This window comes from Pseudochaenichthys georgianus, chromosome 15 (assembly GCF_902827115.2).
Source record: "Pseudochaenichthys georgianus chromosome 15, fPseGeo1.2, whole genome shotgun sequence".
In the NCBI taxonomy this organism is placed as follows: domain Eukaryota; kingdom Metazoa; phylum Chordata; class Actinopteri; order Perciformes; family Channichthyidae; genus Pseudochaenichthys; species Pseudochaenichthys georgianus.
In genome coordinates this window covers 34198335-34215883 of record NC_047517.1, presented here as the reverse complement: position 1 = coordinate 34215883, position 17549 = coordinate 34198335, and the positions used below count along the sequence as shown (strand labels likewise).

General features: G+C 42.0%; 1 protein-coding gene across 1 annotated transcript in view; it reads right to left on the bottom strand.

Moving 5' to 3' along the window:
* Nucleotides 1-17549, bottom strand: part of slc8a1b (solute carrier family 8 member 1b) — a 152882-nt gene that overhangs the window by 33905 nt on the left and 101428 nt on the right. The window contains exons 5-6 of the mRNA XM_034100353.2: nucleotides 17501-17549; nucleotides 15-160 (exon numbers count right to left, since the gene is read on the bottom strand). The exon at nucleotides 17501-17549 is cut by the window's right edge and continues 61 nt beyond it. Coding sequence (XP_033956244.1) covers nucleotides 15-160; nucleotides 17501-17549 — 195 coding nt within the window. The remainder of the gene's footprint in view (nucleotides 1-14; nucleotides 161-17500) is intronic.

Below are 17549 nucleotides of genomic sequence, written 5' to 3'. Positions count from 1 at the left end.
CCCCCCCGCCTTACCTTGAACTCATACGATTCCTCTATGATGACTTCCAGTTTGACGTGGTCTCCCAGCATGGGTCGGCCCATGTCAGCAACGCGCTGATCGTCCTCGTCTCTTCCTGCCAGCGCCTCTTCATCCTCCTCCACTTCCTTCAGCTGTTCCTCTGAAAACACCACAAGACATCGCTGGCAATGTTAGAACAGGATGAGAACGATAAAGTATAAAGACTGCAAAGAGATAGAAAACAGGACAGGAGGGTAATGATGGTCGTTGATGATGGGAAATGCGTTTACACACAGGGAAGACATACTGTAGCTTACAATCTTTGAGTTGAGTTAAAGTAAAGTAGATATTTAAGCTATAATTATATGTTTAATCAGTGATATGGAAAAAGACTGAATTGAATGAAATTCTCTCTGTGGTTTCAATTGACATCATTACGTTCACACTGTTCAAAAGTTATGGTAACATTACTAAATGAAAATGTCCTCATTATCTTCTCACACACAACCCCTCCCTCCCTCCTCCCTCTCATCTCCATTTTCTCCTATTACCCTTTTCTTTATGGTGCGTGTCAGTAATTGAGATTCACTGTAGGGCCTTAACTCACTGCTGGGATCAAAGAGACACAGAAAGAGGGAGAGAGGGGAGGAGAAATACAAAGAAAGGGGAAGGAGAGAGAAACGCCATGATCAAATGTTCCATGGGGGATCGGGTATCCATGCTATTGCCTCCCATCCTCCAGTGCAGTGCATTGTGGGGGTGCAGCTCATTGGTCATTTGTTCCCCTTAGTTGAGTGCATGGAGCTCAGAGCTGCACGCATGCACATTCTAACTTCTACTGCAGCGTCGAAAGCAAGAAATCAACCCATCTGGCATTAGGGCCGCCTTTGCATCCATGAAGCATGAGAGCTGCAGGTAGGAAGGGAAGCAACTGAAAGGCCAACAAAAACGGTCTGAGGTGTGACATTTTCAAAGTTAGGATCACCTACGGCCTGAATTTAATTAAATGAAGTTATTTTTCTGCTACAGCACAATCCCGTGGTCACTAAATGATCACATTCATACCCAAAAGAGAGAAAAGCTCAATTGTCTTAATGCGTTCTGACATTAATCAGTCCTCTGATATGCACCCGTATAGAACGAGACAATAACATGGCTTTATTTTAAACCATATTTAAATACATTAAATGTACCTTTTTTATTCTACAACCAGGATAAAATCACAAAACTGTTTTGTTTACGTTTTGGTTTGAAGTCGCAATTACTTTAATATACACACACTACACACACTACACACACTACACACACTAACTATCTAACCGTGATGAGCTAAATTAACAGTCTACACTAAACCTAATGTGGGATGAACACTGCCGGGGAGTATCCTTGTTAGCTACACTCCCTGTGTACGTGTGTGTGTGTGTGTGTGTGTGTGTGTGTGTGTGTGTGTGTGTGTGTGTGTGTGTGTGTGTGTGTGTGTGTGTGTGTGTGTGTGTGTGTGTGTGTGTAACGGGGCCTGACAGAGGTTGAATGTTGCTGGGGAAGATGCTGCTTCTTGTCAAGGCTGCTGTCTGTACCACTAATCATTCATTTTGATTGTTTTCTACCTGTCCTTCTCTCTGCTACCTTGCAGCAGCTCGATTCAACAACGTGCCTCACAGACTGCGCACGCACGCACGCACAGAATAATCACTGAAATGTCTGAATAGAGGGAATCCAGTATTAAATTGGGCATTTTACTGTAGTTTTTCTCTTCACATGTGAGTGCTGCATCTTTCAATACAGGCAGCAACAAAAAGTAGAGCAGGACATAATCTACCTCCGCCCTATCCCTGAATATCTCTCTGTGTTACATAACTGTTTCTAACCCCTTCTCCTTCTTTCTTAATCTTCATATGCCTTTCATCCTCTTCGTCCTCCTCCTCTCTCTGCCTTCCTTCCTTCCTGGTATGGTTTCAATTCAAATGAGCTTCAGCAAACTACCGCCCATAGTCTAACTGCCAACAACCCAGAAAAAAGGTTGACTTTTCCATCGTTGTTGGTCTATTGTTCCTCAATTAGCACCTTTACATGTTGGTAATACATCCTTATTGTTATTATCATATCATCTAGTTTATGTTTCCCCACAGTTAGAAATAACAGAAGGTGTTCCAGTGCTACATATCAGTCATAAACTAAACTTGTATCAGCCTTGTTTTTAGCAAACCACACTCCTAGAATGATGTCCAATTAGTACAGATGTAATAGAAGTGCAATGTACAGATTCGGTTTAAATTATGAGATCGACAAAAATGTAAAGTTGTAACAATAGAAGAATCAAAAGCAAAGTCTTGTGAAGTGAAATAGTCTAACATACGACTGTGCCTTGAACATATGTTCTTAGACTTTTCAATGTGACAGCGTTCTCCTCACATTGAAACACCATGACATGTGACAGTCTCTAGTCTGGATAACACATGGGTCAATATGTGCTGACGAGAGGTAGTGCTGTGTGTGAGTGTGTGTGTGTGTGTGTGTGTGTGTGTGTGTGTGTGTGTGTGTGTGTGTGAGTGTGTGTGTGTACATTGGATTTCACACATTGTCATGCTTTGATAGAGTCCCTAGTTCAACAGCAGTGATAGGAGAACACAGGGAGAGAGGAGTAGAGATGGGGGAGTACGAAAAAGAGTAAAAAGGAAAGACAAAAGAGGAGAGGAAATGAGAGGGAAGGAGAGGAGATGAGAGGAGATAAGAGAAGAGGAGAGGAGATAAGAGGAGAGGAGAGAGGAGAGGAGATGAGAGGAGATAAGAGGTGAGGAGATAAGAGGCGAGGAGAGGAGATAAGAGGCGAGGAGAGGAGATGAGAGGAGATAAGAGGAGAGGAGAGAAGAGAAGAGGAGAGGAGATGAGAGGAGAGAGGAGATAAGAGGTGAGGAGAGGAGAGAGGAGAGGAGATAAGAGGCGAGGAGATAAGAGGAGAGGAGATGAGATGAGAGGAGATAAGAGGAGAGGAGATAAGAGGCGAGGAGAGGAGATAAGAGGAGAGAAGAGGAGAGGAGATGAGAGGAGATGAGAGGAGATAAGAGGAGAGGAGAGAGGAGAGGAGATAAGAGGCGAGGAGAGAAGAGGAGAGGATTTTGACACCCTTTTATGTTTGATGGATTCAGCTTCCATGAAAGAGACAGAAGCGGAGGGAAGGGAAGGGAATAGGAGGGATAAAAGGGGAAGGTAGGAAGATAATAGTTGAAAGGAAATGGATGAGCAGAAGCTGAGATAGGAGAGGAGGATGATGTCCATCCCTGAGTTGATAAAACTGACATGTACTGTAATGAAAATACAATAATGTTCTGTTTGATCTTGCTTACAGTTAATTTGCAATAATAATAAGTGCTCTGGTAGAACAAACAAAACAACTATTGCATTAGCTGTTTCAATTATCATCCGTCATTGTTGCTAATGTAAATGTTAGTCACTAGAAAAAAGATACATTTATTTCAATTGTTGGTGATTTGTACTGTCAGGCTTAATGATACTGCTGGAAGAGTAAGCATCATTATTAAAATGTATTACTGATGTTGTTTACCATTGTCTCATTATGGATATGTAATGTACCAGGGTGTATGCAGGAATCCTGAAGTCAGATGTAAGACCTTTAAGACCTTTTTTAAGACCCTTTCCATACATTTTAAGACCTCATCGCCACTTGGAGTTTTAACCGGTTACCTTGGCGACACACTTCACCTCACATTGACTATATACAGTATTGATTGTCCTTCCTCCTTATCTTCCAACCATTTGGACGCAGACTTGCATTTCACCATAACGATGTTGCTTAGCAACCGGCGTAAACGGACCTTCGCGCACCATCAAGCAGTGAGCGTGCGATGTCCTGTTCAGATGACGTCACATCCAACGGGATGCCATCAATAAACTACACAGAATCACACTACACACCTACGCCATGATTACATTCAGGCAGACGGTAGAACACAACCTCTTTGGACACTTTATAGACTTATTGAAAACAAGCTACGAAATATATGTATGTACATTTACATGTCCTAATTGAATACATGCATGCTTCCTACATATTCCTATATTCCGTCACAAAAGAGTGTGTATGCTTCTCTATGGTCACATGTATATTGCTCTTTACGATGCAGATGTGTGCGTCTGTGCATGTTTGATACTGTGCGTACGTGTGTTAGGACATGGGGTCAGCACCCTCTGCAGGGTGTGTGTTTTCAGCTGGTTCCCCTCCTTTCTCCCACCCGAATGAGGTTCACAGGCTGCAGTGAACTCTCCTCTGCCTCCTGCTGCTCCTCAAAAACCTGCCATATCACAAGGTCAGCTAAAATCTTCTCAACCCTCCATTGAATACATATTTTACCTCCAGATAAAATGAGCGTGAAAGCCCAACACATTTTCAGAGGGAATCAAATAAGCATTCAAGTTTTTGAACCTGCCTGATATCCTGAACAACACTATGACTGCACAATGGTCTTAACGTGCAAATACTTAAAGGTGGGGTACGTTTGAGAAACCGGCTCGAGAAACACTTTTTGTTATATTCCATGGAATGCTCTTAACATCCGATAGCAATGAATATCTGAAGTGCTTTGACAACAAATCCATAAAAAAAATCTGTGGAAGCCGTGGCGCTGTAAAAAGCACGACCAATCATCTGAGCCGGCCCGGCTAAAGTAACTGGATGGCCTACCTGCCTGTCAGCCTTCCATCGGGGCACAAACTTATCTCGTGCCCTCATTGGTCATGTGTGCGTTCGTGTGTGTTGGAGGCGGGGCTCTGTGAGGAAGTGGCAGATTTTTCCGGGTTGTGTATTTTCAAATTCTAGCGCACTCGAGCTGGTTTCTCCACAAGGACCTACCCCACCTTTAATATCAGGCTCCACCTGTTCCAACAAACCAAAGCAGTTCACACCTGCTCACTAGAGGCTGCTAGCTGAAAGGCTTTCTAGAACATGACAAAAAAATTCTCCCAGAAATAGAGGAGGATGAAATAGGTTAATGGAAAACTAAATCACAAGCTCTTTCGTTCGCTCCTGAACAAATGGGACATTGAAGCAGCTGCTGAATTATTTGGGGGGAAGCAGATTCTGATTGGAAAGTTTGGAGCGGTTTACATTGGAGGGAAACATTATTTGTATGTTCTAACCTAGGGACTACTTTCCATTTGTGTGGAAGTAATGTTGAAAAAGCTAAAAATATAACAAATAACTGCGTGTGGCTCATTTGGGGATTTTCTTCAAATAATACTGGTCTCCTAAAAAAAAACGCATTGCCAATTTTCTCTCTCGACCGTAAGATGCTTCAGGAAAAATCCTACTTATTTGAAGCTGAACCTAGTGTTTCTGCATTTCTTGTTTTGTTTCAGGTTTGTTTAGTTTTTTGGAGTCCTGAGAAAAAAATTAAGATTTCTGATTATCCACCTTCTTAAAAACTGCGACTTGTAGTTTAAGAGAAAACACATTTCAGTTTCCAGTAGGTGACATATAACTTGACAGGGTTGAAATGATAGGCAAGATGCAAACACCTGGTACATTTGCACATTATCCTTCCCCTAATCGAAGCTTTTAATTATGTTCTTTTCAAAAAGGATCTGAACCTCTTAGGGTTGCACAATTCCGGGAATTTTCAAAGATGGAAACTTTCCATGGGAATTAACGGGAATTTACGGGAATCAACGGGAATTAACGGGCATTTATGAAATTGAAGGTTGGCTCTTCACAGGGAACTTAAATATAGTTGGGGAAAGTATATTTTAGCATAATCACAGATGCCATTCAAGTACAATTGAATATCCATGCCATAGCACACTGCTTACTGCATGGCTATTGAGACCACACCCCCTACAGGCACTTTGCATTCCTCTATCACATGCACAGATAATTTCGAGAAGACTGGATCACACTTTGAAAAAAACGTGTTCTGTTCTACTTAAAACATTTTTTTTTTAAATCTGTTGAAATGTCATGTTTTTTTATTTAATTTTGCATCGAATATTTCCAAAATTCCCCAGCTTAACTTCCCATGGAAACTTTCCGGAAATGTACCGGAAATGTTACAAGAGAAACGACTGCACTACACTGTTTCTCTCCATCTCTCTCTATAACGTGCAGCTCCTCATATCAGCTCAGCAGATGTCAGACCCAATGCTTGTTTAGTCAGTACCTTAATCCTATCAACCATGTTTGCTTACAGCCAAATAAAGAAATGCAAATGATACAAAATCAACAGAAAAGAATATCAGGCTTTTTATCTCCGGCTCTGAGGCATTTCCTTTCTGAAGAACTGGTTTGACAGAAGATGAAACGTGGCGCTACCGGATAAGAAACGCTGACTCTGTTCTTTCACTCGCACACGCCCTGAATGTTAAAGCTGCTTTCTGGGATGTATATCTGAAGGAGCCATTCACACATTAATCAACACTAGAGAGCGGTTTCAGCTGCCGTCTCTGGGGCAGGGTGCTTACAAGCCTGTTTGAAACATGTGGGGTTGTGCCAGAACGCATTGGGAACATCAATGTAACATTCTACGGTCTCTCTGCAGCGTGTACTTCTGTGTGAGAAGGATTCATTCATTGGAAGCCTTTTCTTAATATTAAGACAGAACTAGAGGGAAAAACATGAAATACCAGATCAGTTGGAAGACAGACTTGTTCATGTTGTGCTACTGTTGCTGCGCGTTGAGCACTGGAAAAGCGCTATAATAAATGTAAGGAATTATTAATTATTATTACTATGCACATTTGTAATATAGATGTTATGAGATGATCGGCTTGTATTGCTGAGTACAATTATCAGGTAAAACTGATTAACAGTCTTGCTGCAGTATTTTTACTTTTAATTACACATCAAGCAGCCGTGATATTGATATCTCAAATTCCTTCATGCAGCATGGGCTGGGTTTAAAATGATTAAAATGGTAATCATACAATAATTAAACCAAATTACTGGGAGTGGTTATATAAGGGTTTGCAATCAAATTATATAACACATACGTGTGATTATTTTGATCGGTCCTAACCATAAGGTGTGAGTTATAGTATCATTTTACTGCACACAGATCCAAGATGGTCTATCGTGGGTATCGTGCGTCATGGGCTGAGGCCATAAAGATCTGTGCAGGGCTAATTTAGCACAGAGAGAATCAGCTCATAAAACACACTCATTAAAGGAATGGTATGCTCATGACACTCATTTTTTAAAAATTATCATCCGATAAAACAGACCAGTCTCTGCCAGTCTCTCTTTTTTTTTTTTAATCCGATGACATTATCAGTGATTTTAAACTGATTATATACCGAAATAACATCAACACTGTGGGCGCCGCCATTTCCCGGACGTGACGTAATCCATGCGTTTGGTTTTCGAAGACACGTTGATCTCCATGTTATTTACTGTAGTTTCTCTCTTCAAATATGCCTCACTGTATCGCGAAATATTGCCATAATTCGGATAGGAACAATCCACGGAATGCTCGGTTCCATCTGTTGCCAAAAGGTAAGCATAAGAAGTACATTCGGAGGCAGTGGCTAGCGAAATGTGGCTGGCCCGAACCGAGAGATTTACAGGCTCATGTATGCAGCGAACATTTCACATTTCCGGACGACTACTCTGAGAGTATGATCAAACATAACATGGGATTTAAAGAACAACCATTACTCAATGGAGATGCAGTACCATCGGTCTTTCTGGTGTCATCACCGACCAGGACACCAGTTCGGCCAGTTGAGAAATCGCCCTCTGCAAGTGTGAAGCGACGGAGGAGCAGAAGTAGTGCTCGGAGTAAGAATAAGGTATGTTATAGCGCATTTCCATTGCAGCGGCTAGCCCCATTTTAACGTCCAGGCCAGGACAGTTTTTGGTGGCCTTTCCATATAGCGTAGTACCGGCTAGTGTGTATTTTACCCCAGTTTTTTCCGGCCCCATAAAATCGTGATTCTATGGCCAGGGACAACGAAGCTGAGTATGCTAAACTAGAGAGGGAATCGCTAGCAAGGGTGGTACTACATGCATACATATAGTATCTTATATCATCTTCCCATTATACACACATGCATTTCCAAACATTTGGACTACCTATGTTGCAAATGTATTATCTTTTCAATTTACACACGGCATCTATTGCACGTCTGTCCGTCCTGGGAGAGGGATCCCTCCTCTGTTGTTTTTCCTTGTACGATGTGAGGGTCTGAGGACAGAGGGTGTCGTATTGTCATACTGATATGTATGGCTGAATTCCCCCATCCAATCTCTTCACATTGGTCAAAACTTGTTCCTCTGCTGACGAGTCCGAACTGAAATACTCCGTGTGTTGACAAAGTGAACGCATGGATGACGTCACGACCATCACGTGACTACTGAAAATGGCAAACATGGCGGCGGCCAGACGGAATATACAGGTCTTGATAAAAAAGAGCTATAAAATCATTATTTACCGGGGAATATCGCTGATTTCTTCAGGGTATGGTTTAAACATAACGTTTCACTAAATACTGAAGTTTTGATTAATTATCTAATGAGTGGACCATTCCTTTAAACACACCAGCCCACTGCTTACGGAAAGTACGTCTGTGTGTATTTGTGTGTGTGTGTGTGTGTGTGTGTGTGTTTTTGTCTCTCTACCCCGGAGGTGTGTTTGATCTCCTGACACACACACACACACACACACACACACACACACACACACACACACACACACACACACACACACACACACACACACACACACACACACACACACACACACACACACACACACACACACACACACACACACACACACACACACACACACACACACACACACACACACACACACACACACACACACACACACACACACACACACACACACAGACACACACACACACACACGCGCACACACACTGCATTACCACACTGATAATGCTCTCTCTGCGTGTCTAGTCGTGTGTGTGTGTGTGTGTGTGTGTGTGTGTGTGTGTGTGTGATGGATAAAGAGCTACTCTTAATGAGTGTACACAGTAACATTTAAGGGCATGAAAACACCTTAAGACAACCTCTACCTCAAACTACATCCATGCACACTTATCTTTTATTTTATATATTTGTCTTATGTTGTGTAACCAAAGAAATAGATCACTACTACAACAGCTGTTACGGATATCTCAATCTCTAGTCTGTGTCTGCGTTGGAAAGGCAATAAATAACAAGTGGAAAATCGCCTGTGTTTTTACAACTCTGTATCACATTAGCTGGTAATAGAAGAGGAGGGAGATAACGGATACACAGTGGAAAACGGATGTACAACACACACACACACACACACACACACACACACACACACACACACACACACACACACACACACACACACACACACACACACACACACACACACACACACACACACACACACACACACACACACACACACGCACATCTGAAACCATAACCACCATGGGGTTTTAATTTAATACATGTTCACAGTGTAATTGATAATGATGTGTTGGTGGCCTAACAGCCATTAGCTACAGAGACAGGTTTAATGGTCTCCCTGAGAAGGAGAGGCTTTGCTTGTTATATGATTCAGATGAGACCGAAGGCAGTGGACTTGTGGTTTTTCCTCTCTTTTTATTATACCAGGAAATGGTAATGATACACTGTGAACATCCAGGAAATGTTATTACTTTACTCCATAAAGGAGGATAATCCTCTCCCTGTGATGCCACACAGTTTCAGTGTTTTCTATAGTTTAACACTTTTGTTGTTGTTCCTGAAAGCATTTCTTAAGCAAAGGCTGATTTTATTCTAATAAAACCTCTGATACCCATAATGATAGCAGTTTTCTCATGACAGCAATGTCTTTTCTATGCTATTTCCTTAAGAATCTGCATCAATATGTGTGACATGTCTGTGCTCTGGGGGTTTATTTCTTACCATGAGACCAGAACGTAAGACTTTGACTTGCTGTAGGGCAGGGGTGTCAAACTCAAGGCCCGGGGGCCAAATCCGGCCCGCGACTTCATTTTATGTGGCCCCACAAGAGCTTTAAAAAAATATGATTTTATTATACGGTTACATGCTACTTTACAGAGGCACGTTGCCCATAAACTCCATGTCCCACAATGCATCTCAAATTTGACTTTTTTTCTCAGAATTTGACTTTTCTTTCTTCAAAATGTCACTTTTTTAAATTTTGAATTTTTTTCCAGAATGTGGCTTTTCTTTTTAAATCATTTTGTGACATTCTCACTGAAGAGACTTGCAATTATTTGCCCTAGACTTCTGCTTTCAGACGTAGTTAATTATGAAGGTATTACCCTATCTGATAATAATCCAATGCAGAGCCAATAATGTAATATAATACATTATTTTATATATGTTAAATATTTATATATGTATTTTTATATAGTCTTAAAGTTACAACCGGCCCTTTGAGTGCAACCATAATGCGAATGTGGCCCGCAATGAAATTGAGTTTGACACCCCTGCTGTAGGGCAATGCGTTGGTGCTGTAAAGGGTATGGGTAATGTATGTGCCTGTAAATGCCATTCACATGATAGCCATACACACAGCGAACATCCTTTAAGGTATTATCTGTTCATGTCTTTCTGTGCGCTTATTCCACAATGTGTGACATTTTAAAACACCAGCAGAGAACAGATCTCCAAGCTCGACGAGCTCTCAGCTGGATAAGGAGGAACAAGAGGATCAGCGCAGAGGAAAAGAGAAGGAGAGGAAGGAGAGGACAGGTGTGATTCCCACTGAGTTTTCTGTACAAACCTCTGAGGAGAAGCAGAGGAGGAAACGTAGAAAAAAAGGAAGGAATAACTGAGAAATACAGAAGGGAGCAGCAGGATCGCTCCTGTGTGTTAAACCTGCATCCCAAACCAACAGGCCGTTTCAAACCGAAGCGATTAGGGAGCAGTGTTGCGTTTTGTCACTTTGAAAATACCGCATGAGCGTAAATGATGCTTTGATTTGACTTCTTGTTGCATTGCCAGCTGTTAAGTGCTTTCGTTCCCTTGCCAGCTTTAAAGTGCTCCTGCCGTGGCTATATTTGGGCTTTTTTTTTTAAATAAATGTGCATTAAATTGCACAAAGTCCACTGAGACAAACATCCCACCTACTCTACAGTACGATGTCCTCTAAGCAGTCATGTCCTTGTCTCTTTGCTTTGCCTCCATGTTGGGCCTTTCTGTGCGACACTTCCTAAACATCAGCTCTCCATCAAATCATCTCGATGGATATTTCTGGTGCTGATGTTTTTTTTCTATAGATGCCTCTCTTTACTATCGCCCACGTCTTTACTCCATAATAACGGCATGAAGTATGAACTATTGTAGTAGAAATACGTGTTTTTCACTAAATAAAACAATAATTGGCAACTGACAAATACTGTTAATTAGAATAAAGGGCACAAAAAAAGTGTTTTTTCCAGACGTTTTATCGTTGTTTTCGGTGGTGTTTCTAGAGCTGTTTCTTTAGCATCCAAAAAAAACAAGCACGTAACAAGCACGCCATTTGCTTTGTGCAATGCATTGTGGTGAAAACGCATCCAAAAACACTCTGGTTGGATTAATGCATAGGTGTGATAAATGTTAAGTAAGTGTGCCTGCAAACTCTTAAGTTCCCATTATGCATGCTCTGCTTGGTACAGTTTTACACATCTAAATTTAGGAACAAACTTTAGGTGATGTTAAATAATATTATTCTGTCGTTGTATCCCTTTAAACTCATGGTTAAATTAAAGTCAAAAGGGTATGACTGCTGCAAGTACAGCTAAGAGTAAAATAGCTGCTTATGTATACATTATTATCAATGAGAATGCTTGTGTCATCAGATCAGGTCAATCCGTACCTAGCATTACTATAATATCAGCTGTATTATACATTTGTTATATATAATTAGGACACACTTATAATCTTAACAGCTATATTGGTTATTTCTCTTACTTTGAAAACAACAGCTTCTGCGTCAGAACATCTTTTGTGAGGTGAATTCATCGTAATAAATAATATAGTTAAGGTTAAAACATAAAAGCTAATTATGCATTTAGCCTGCTGATTTGGGATTCTCTAAAACCTTGATTAAATTCATTCTCAGTGCTGATTGGCTGTCACACCTGTCCGTTCCTTCCCGCTGCGTCTCCATTCGGGCTGCTCAAGCAGAACGTAGAAGGAGGACTGCTTATTGTACTCCTCCCGGTCTAAGATCCTAATGGTTATGGTCTTCCTGTATGGGAACACACGTACACACATACATAGAGGGAGGTCATGAATGCATGCATGGTAAACAAACAACATGGCAAGGTATGTACACATAAACAAAACACACACGCGCACACACACACGTGAGGTGGAGGAGTGGATGTGGTGAGATGAGGTGATCCACAAACTGCTGCATGTTCACTGCCTTGGTGAGGACACATCAGGAGAAATGAATCTAAATCTCCTCCATGTGATGAGAACATGCAGCCTCGGCAATGTGGCCGGGGGTCAAGAGGTCACGAGGCCCCCCCCCCCCCCTTTCCTGACCTTTGGTGTCGTTGCTCCCCACCAGGCGAGGCCCTGAGATCTCTAAGTAGAAGGTTTTGTTCTTCTCGTACTCCTCGTCGTCGATTACTCTCACCTTGATGATTTTACTGAGGAAGGGGAAGAAGGATAAGAGAGGAAAAGGGAAAAAAGAGAAGGCAGAAAAGTGAGGAAAAGGACAGGCTGGACAACCAAGAGGAAGCAGAAAAGAGCAGCATTTGGTTTCCCCACAGGCATGGTTTTAAAAGAATGTCAATACCTCCAACAACGTCTAGTCATCAGGTGTCTTTTCCCACCTCATCTAAGCATATCATCTGTAGTGGGTTTTATCTTGGAAGGCATCGGAGCAGCTCACATTAGTCTGATGTATCTGATGAAGTCCTCCCGCTGCCAGACTCAGCTGCTGATTAAGGCTCAATTAAATCGTACACTCAGGATGTCCGCCTTTTTATTTAAACTACGACTTTGGGACTTGGATGCTAAAAGCTCAATTAAGTCTGGAAGTGTCTGGAGGCTTTAGAAACTGAATTTTGGCAGGTAAACAATTATGACTCATGATAATGAATCTGACTCTTATGAAGCTTTTAGGATCCAGCTGCTGGTTTAGTTTGTTGTATTTCACACACACATTGACTACGACTATCATAAGATGATTTTACATATTTAAAGCCATGCAGTGATAATTGTTGAAGTCTAAATGTTTGTCATTTCGTCGTTAATCCTTTCTAGTTAATTTAGCGAAAGATGCCTGTGGGAAACCCGGGACAAATCACCCTCAATTCAGCCAATCAGTGTTTAAATTCAATCTACATCTACAGTAAAACATGCAGTTGATTGGTCATGACACTCGGAAATAAAAATAGTACAAAATAGCACTAATGAGTCATCAATTATTTCATATTTGGCTGAATTGAAAGTGAAGTGAGATTGACTGCAGTTTTTAAAGTGGCACAGATCAGCATATAGACAAGTGTGAGACATTAAAAGAAGAAAACACGATCCAAGATCAGATTCAATGAAAGAATAGAATGAGAAAGAAAATAATAAGAAAGAAGGAGTGAATTTTTGCACTGACGAATATGTCTGCTGCTGCATTGAACACCTTCAAGAAGACAGCAGCTCTAGTTTGTGACTCAACCCATAGAAAACCACTTAAAAATCAGGAAAAGCAACATGCCAATTTGCCGCAAATGAAACAGCAGATAAAAAACAAAACCCTCTTTTTCTAAATGCTACATTTGACACACATCTGTCCAATGAGCCAACGTTCTGCTATCATCCTCCGTCTAAACCTTCACAACGTCAGATAAAGAACCAGCAATAAAACCACAGGGATACTGTCGCACACTGTTTGGTCCAGTGTTCACCAATACAGACAAGTGTAGCTCCTGCTATCGGTCAACCAGAGCTCCAGGATGCTCAGAGTGGGGTGTGTCTGTGACTGTGTGTCTTTATTGTGTCACTTGGCCGTAGTCACATTTAGCAGGGAGCTAATATCTGAGGTCACAGCTAGGCTATGGAGCGGTGCGCAGTGTGTGTGTGTGTGTGTGTGTGCGTGTGTGTGTGTGTGTGTGTGTGTGTGTGTGTGTGTGTGGTGTGTGTGTGTGTGTGTGTGTGTGTGTGTGTGTGTGTGATTGAGAGAGAGCCTGTGGGCATATGTGTGAATGTGTGTGTTTATCTGAGTTTCCAGTCTGGAACAAAGCCTATTCTGAGGCAATAACAGAGAAGAGAGAGAGGATACATTCTAATCCGGGTTATAGGATGTCAAATTGGAACACACACACACACACACACACACACCACACACACACACACACACACACACACACACACACACACACACACACACACACACACACACACACACACACACACACACACACACACACACACACACACACACACACACACACACACACACACACATTCAGTCTGATTCCATTCAGAATTGAATATACTGCAGATAGGAGTCCCCCCCCCCCCCCCCAAGGACAGGTGACGGGTGAGTTTGTGTGTGCGTATGTTCATGTCCACTGATATCCCCCTGCTGACCTTTTCTATCGGGGGCTCATCTTCCTATGGTCCTTGCCGGGAACATTTATCATTTCACAGACTGTTGCACAACACATTTCACCGACTCCAAGGAACAAACTGTGCTGCCAAAAAAGCTTATACTTCATAATGGCACACACACACACACACACACACACACACACACACACACACACACACACACACACACACACACACACACACACACACACACACACACACACACACACACACACACACACACACACACACACACACACACACACACACACACACACACACACACACACACACACACACACACACACACACACACACACACACACACACAATCAGAGGCCTGTTACCTGTTTTAAACGAAGACTGAAGAAGTGAGCAGTGACCTGTCTCCATGCAGTCTGCGCTAGTTCTAGCTAGCTGAGAGTAGCAATAACAAACAACACATGTATTGAATTCCAAGGAGCAGACCTTCTGATAGTAAAGAATCTGCAGAATGACTCATTTTCAGGATGGTAGAATATAATATATCCAATATATCATCACTCAGGGAAAAAGTGACTCGCATGTCCTTTTTAGACGGTTCAGAACATGGATTACAAACAAACAAATCGGTCAGCACTGGTTTGGATTGATTTATCATGCCACAGATGTCTGTCAAATGCTGCTAATCTGCCCATTACTTAACTCATATCAGTGCGACTGCTGTCCTGTTTCGTATCACTGTTTGGAAAGCTTTTCTTTATTATAAGCTGTTCTGTAATAGTTTGGGTTTGTTGGCTTGTAGCTTGACCTGCTGCCCAAATCTGGATTTATCTCTGTCTGGTTTACTATTAATGTAATTGGTATGCCTTATATTATGATTATTTGTTGAACCTGTTTCGTGCTTTTATTCTGCCAACTTTTTTAGCTGCCTGGTTAATTCTGGCATATTAACAGTAATGCTTTTAATATGCTCTAACCCTGAACATGCAAATAGGAAGAGCACACACTTCAATCTGAAATGGGTAAAAACTAGCATAACATTATGGGTTAAATTCCCTAACAAGTGCTCAGTAAATGAATACATCTTAATTTCTACATGCTAGCACACCAGCCTTGGCATCTGCAGCATTGCTAATGGATGACAGAAGACATAAAGCGGCCTACTAATCATCTAATTATACATAAGCGCATCATAGGTTAATCTGCCAGCTGCAGCACACAAACAGAGTAAAGGGTAAACCATTCAAATGTTGTGTACAGACGACAACACATGAGAATGTCAAGGGTTACCCCGTTACACTGGAGGGATTACAGCATGTATCACTGTCCTGTAGCGGCAGATGGAGAGCAGTTTTCACCCTCTGGCCTCGAGAAGCTGATGACCAACAGGCTGTCACTAAACACTCACACAGCAGCTGATGTGAGAGAGGGGAATATAACCCTGCCTCAAGGTGGAGCCCTTGAGCAAGGCCCTTTATACCTCCAAACTGATAGTGGAAGATCTAAGGGGATAGTTGTGTTTATATTCCACTGGGAATATAATTGCTGCTGCAACTACTTCAATGTATACAAGGTTTATAACCAATGGAGGAATAGTACACAGGCAATTATTATAATTGTATCTCTTTGTATCATATTTATGAGATATGGAAAGTCAGTTGTACAATGTTGTTGATTGGATCCTTTTCTGCCGTGTCCACCTCCTCATTTTGCACATGGCTAACAAAGCTCTCATTAAAAGTCCACAGCGTCACAGACGGACAGTAGCAGTACTATTCCCATGTGCGCAGGATTTGGGGCTGAATTTATTACCAGAACAAATGTTTTTGTATCATTACCCTAATCTTTTATTGCCTTTGTCAAACATTTGACCAGTAATGGCTTGAAATCCGATGATTTCAATGACTCTCCGCGTGGAGTGAAAATAGAAACTGTGATTCAACTCTTCATCTTTACAGCGAGACACAGACTGCTTTCCCCCGAATGATGACTCCTCTGTTGAAGCTGGCAAACCTCACAGATGACCAACTGGCTGGAAAGACATGCACACACACACAACCACACACAAACACACACACACACACACACACACACACACACACACACACACACACCACACACACACACACACACGCACGCACGCAGCACGCACGCACGCACGCACGCACACACACACACACACACACACACACACACACACACACACCACACACACACAACACACACACACACAACCACACACACACATGCTCACATACGGTACTTGTTTAGTCAAACAGAACAGATCCAGACAGGGCATCCATAGAGATATAATTAATCCACAATTAACTCCATTTGTCGTCTTTATTCGCACCCCTCCTCCTCTTGCTCTTTTTTTACACCTAAACACACATACAAAAACGCACACACCACACAACACACACACACACAACACAACACACACACACTACATCCACACACACACCACACACACACACACACACCAACACTAACCCATCACCATCACCACAACACCACACACCACATACACCACACACACACACACACACCTACAACACACACACCACACTACACACACACCACATACTCACACATGCACCAACATGCCTGGCTTACAAGTGCGCTGTTCCCCATTGCCATGCGAAACGCAATGTTTGGTGGTAACCAACAGGGGTGGAGAAGCAATGTTTGGGTAACCAACAGGGGTGGAGAAGATTGTTTCAGACCAATGATGTGTGGTTTATAATCTAAAAGCTATATTGGTTATTTCTCTTACTTTGAAAACAACAGCTTCTGCGTCAGAACATCTTTTGTGAGGTGAATTCATCGTAATAAATAATATAGTTAAGGTTAAAACATAAAAGCTAATTATGCATTTAGCCTGCTGATTTGGGATTCTCTAAAACCTTGATTAAATTCATTCTCAGTGCTGATTGGCTGTCACACCTGTCCGTTCCTTCCCGCTGCGTCTCCATTCGGGCTGCTCAAGCAGAAC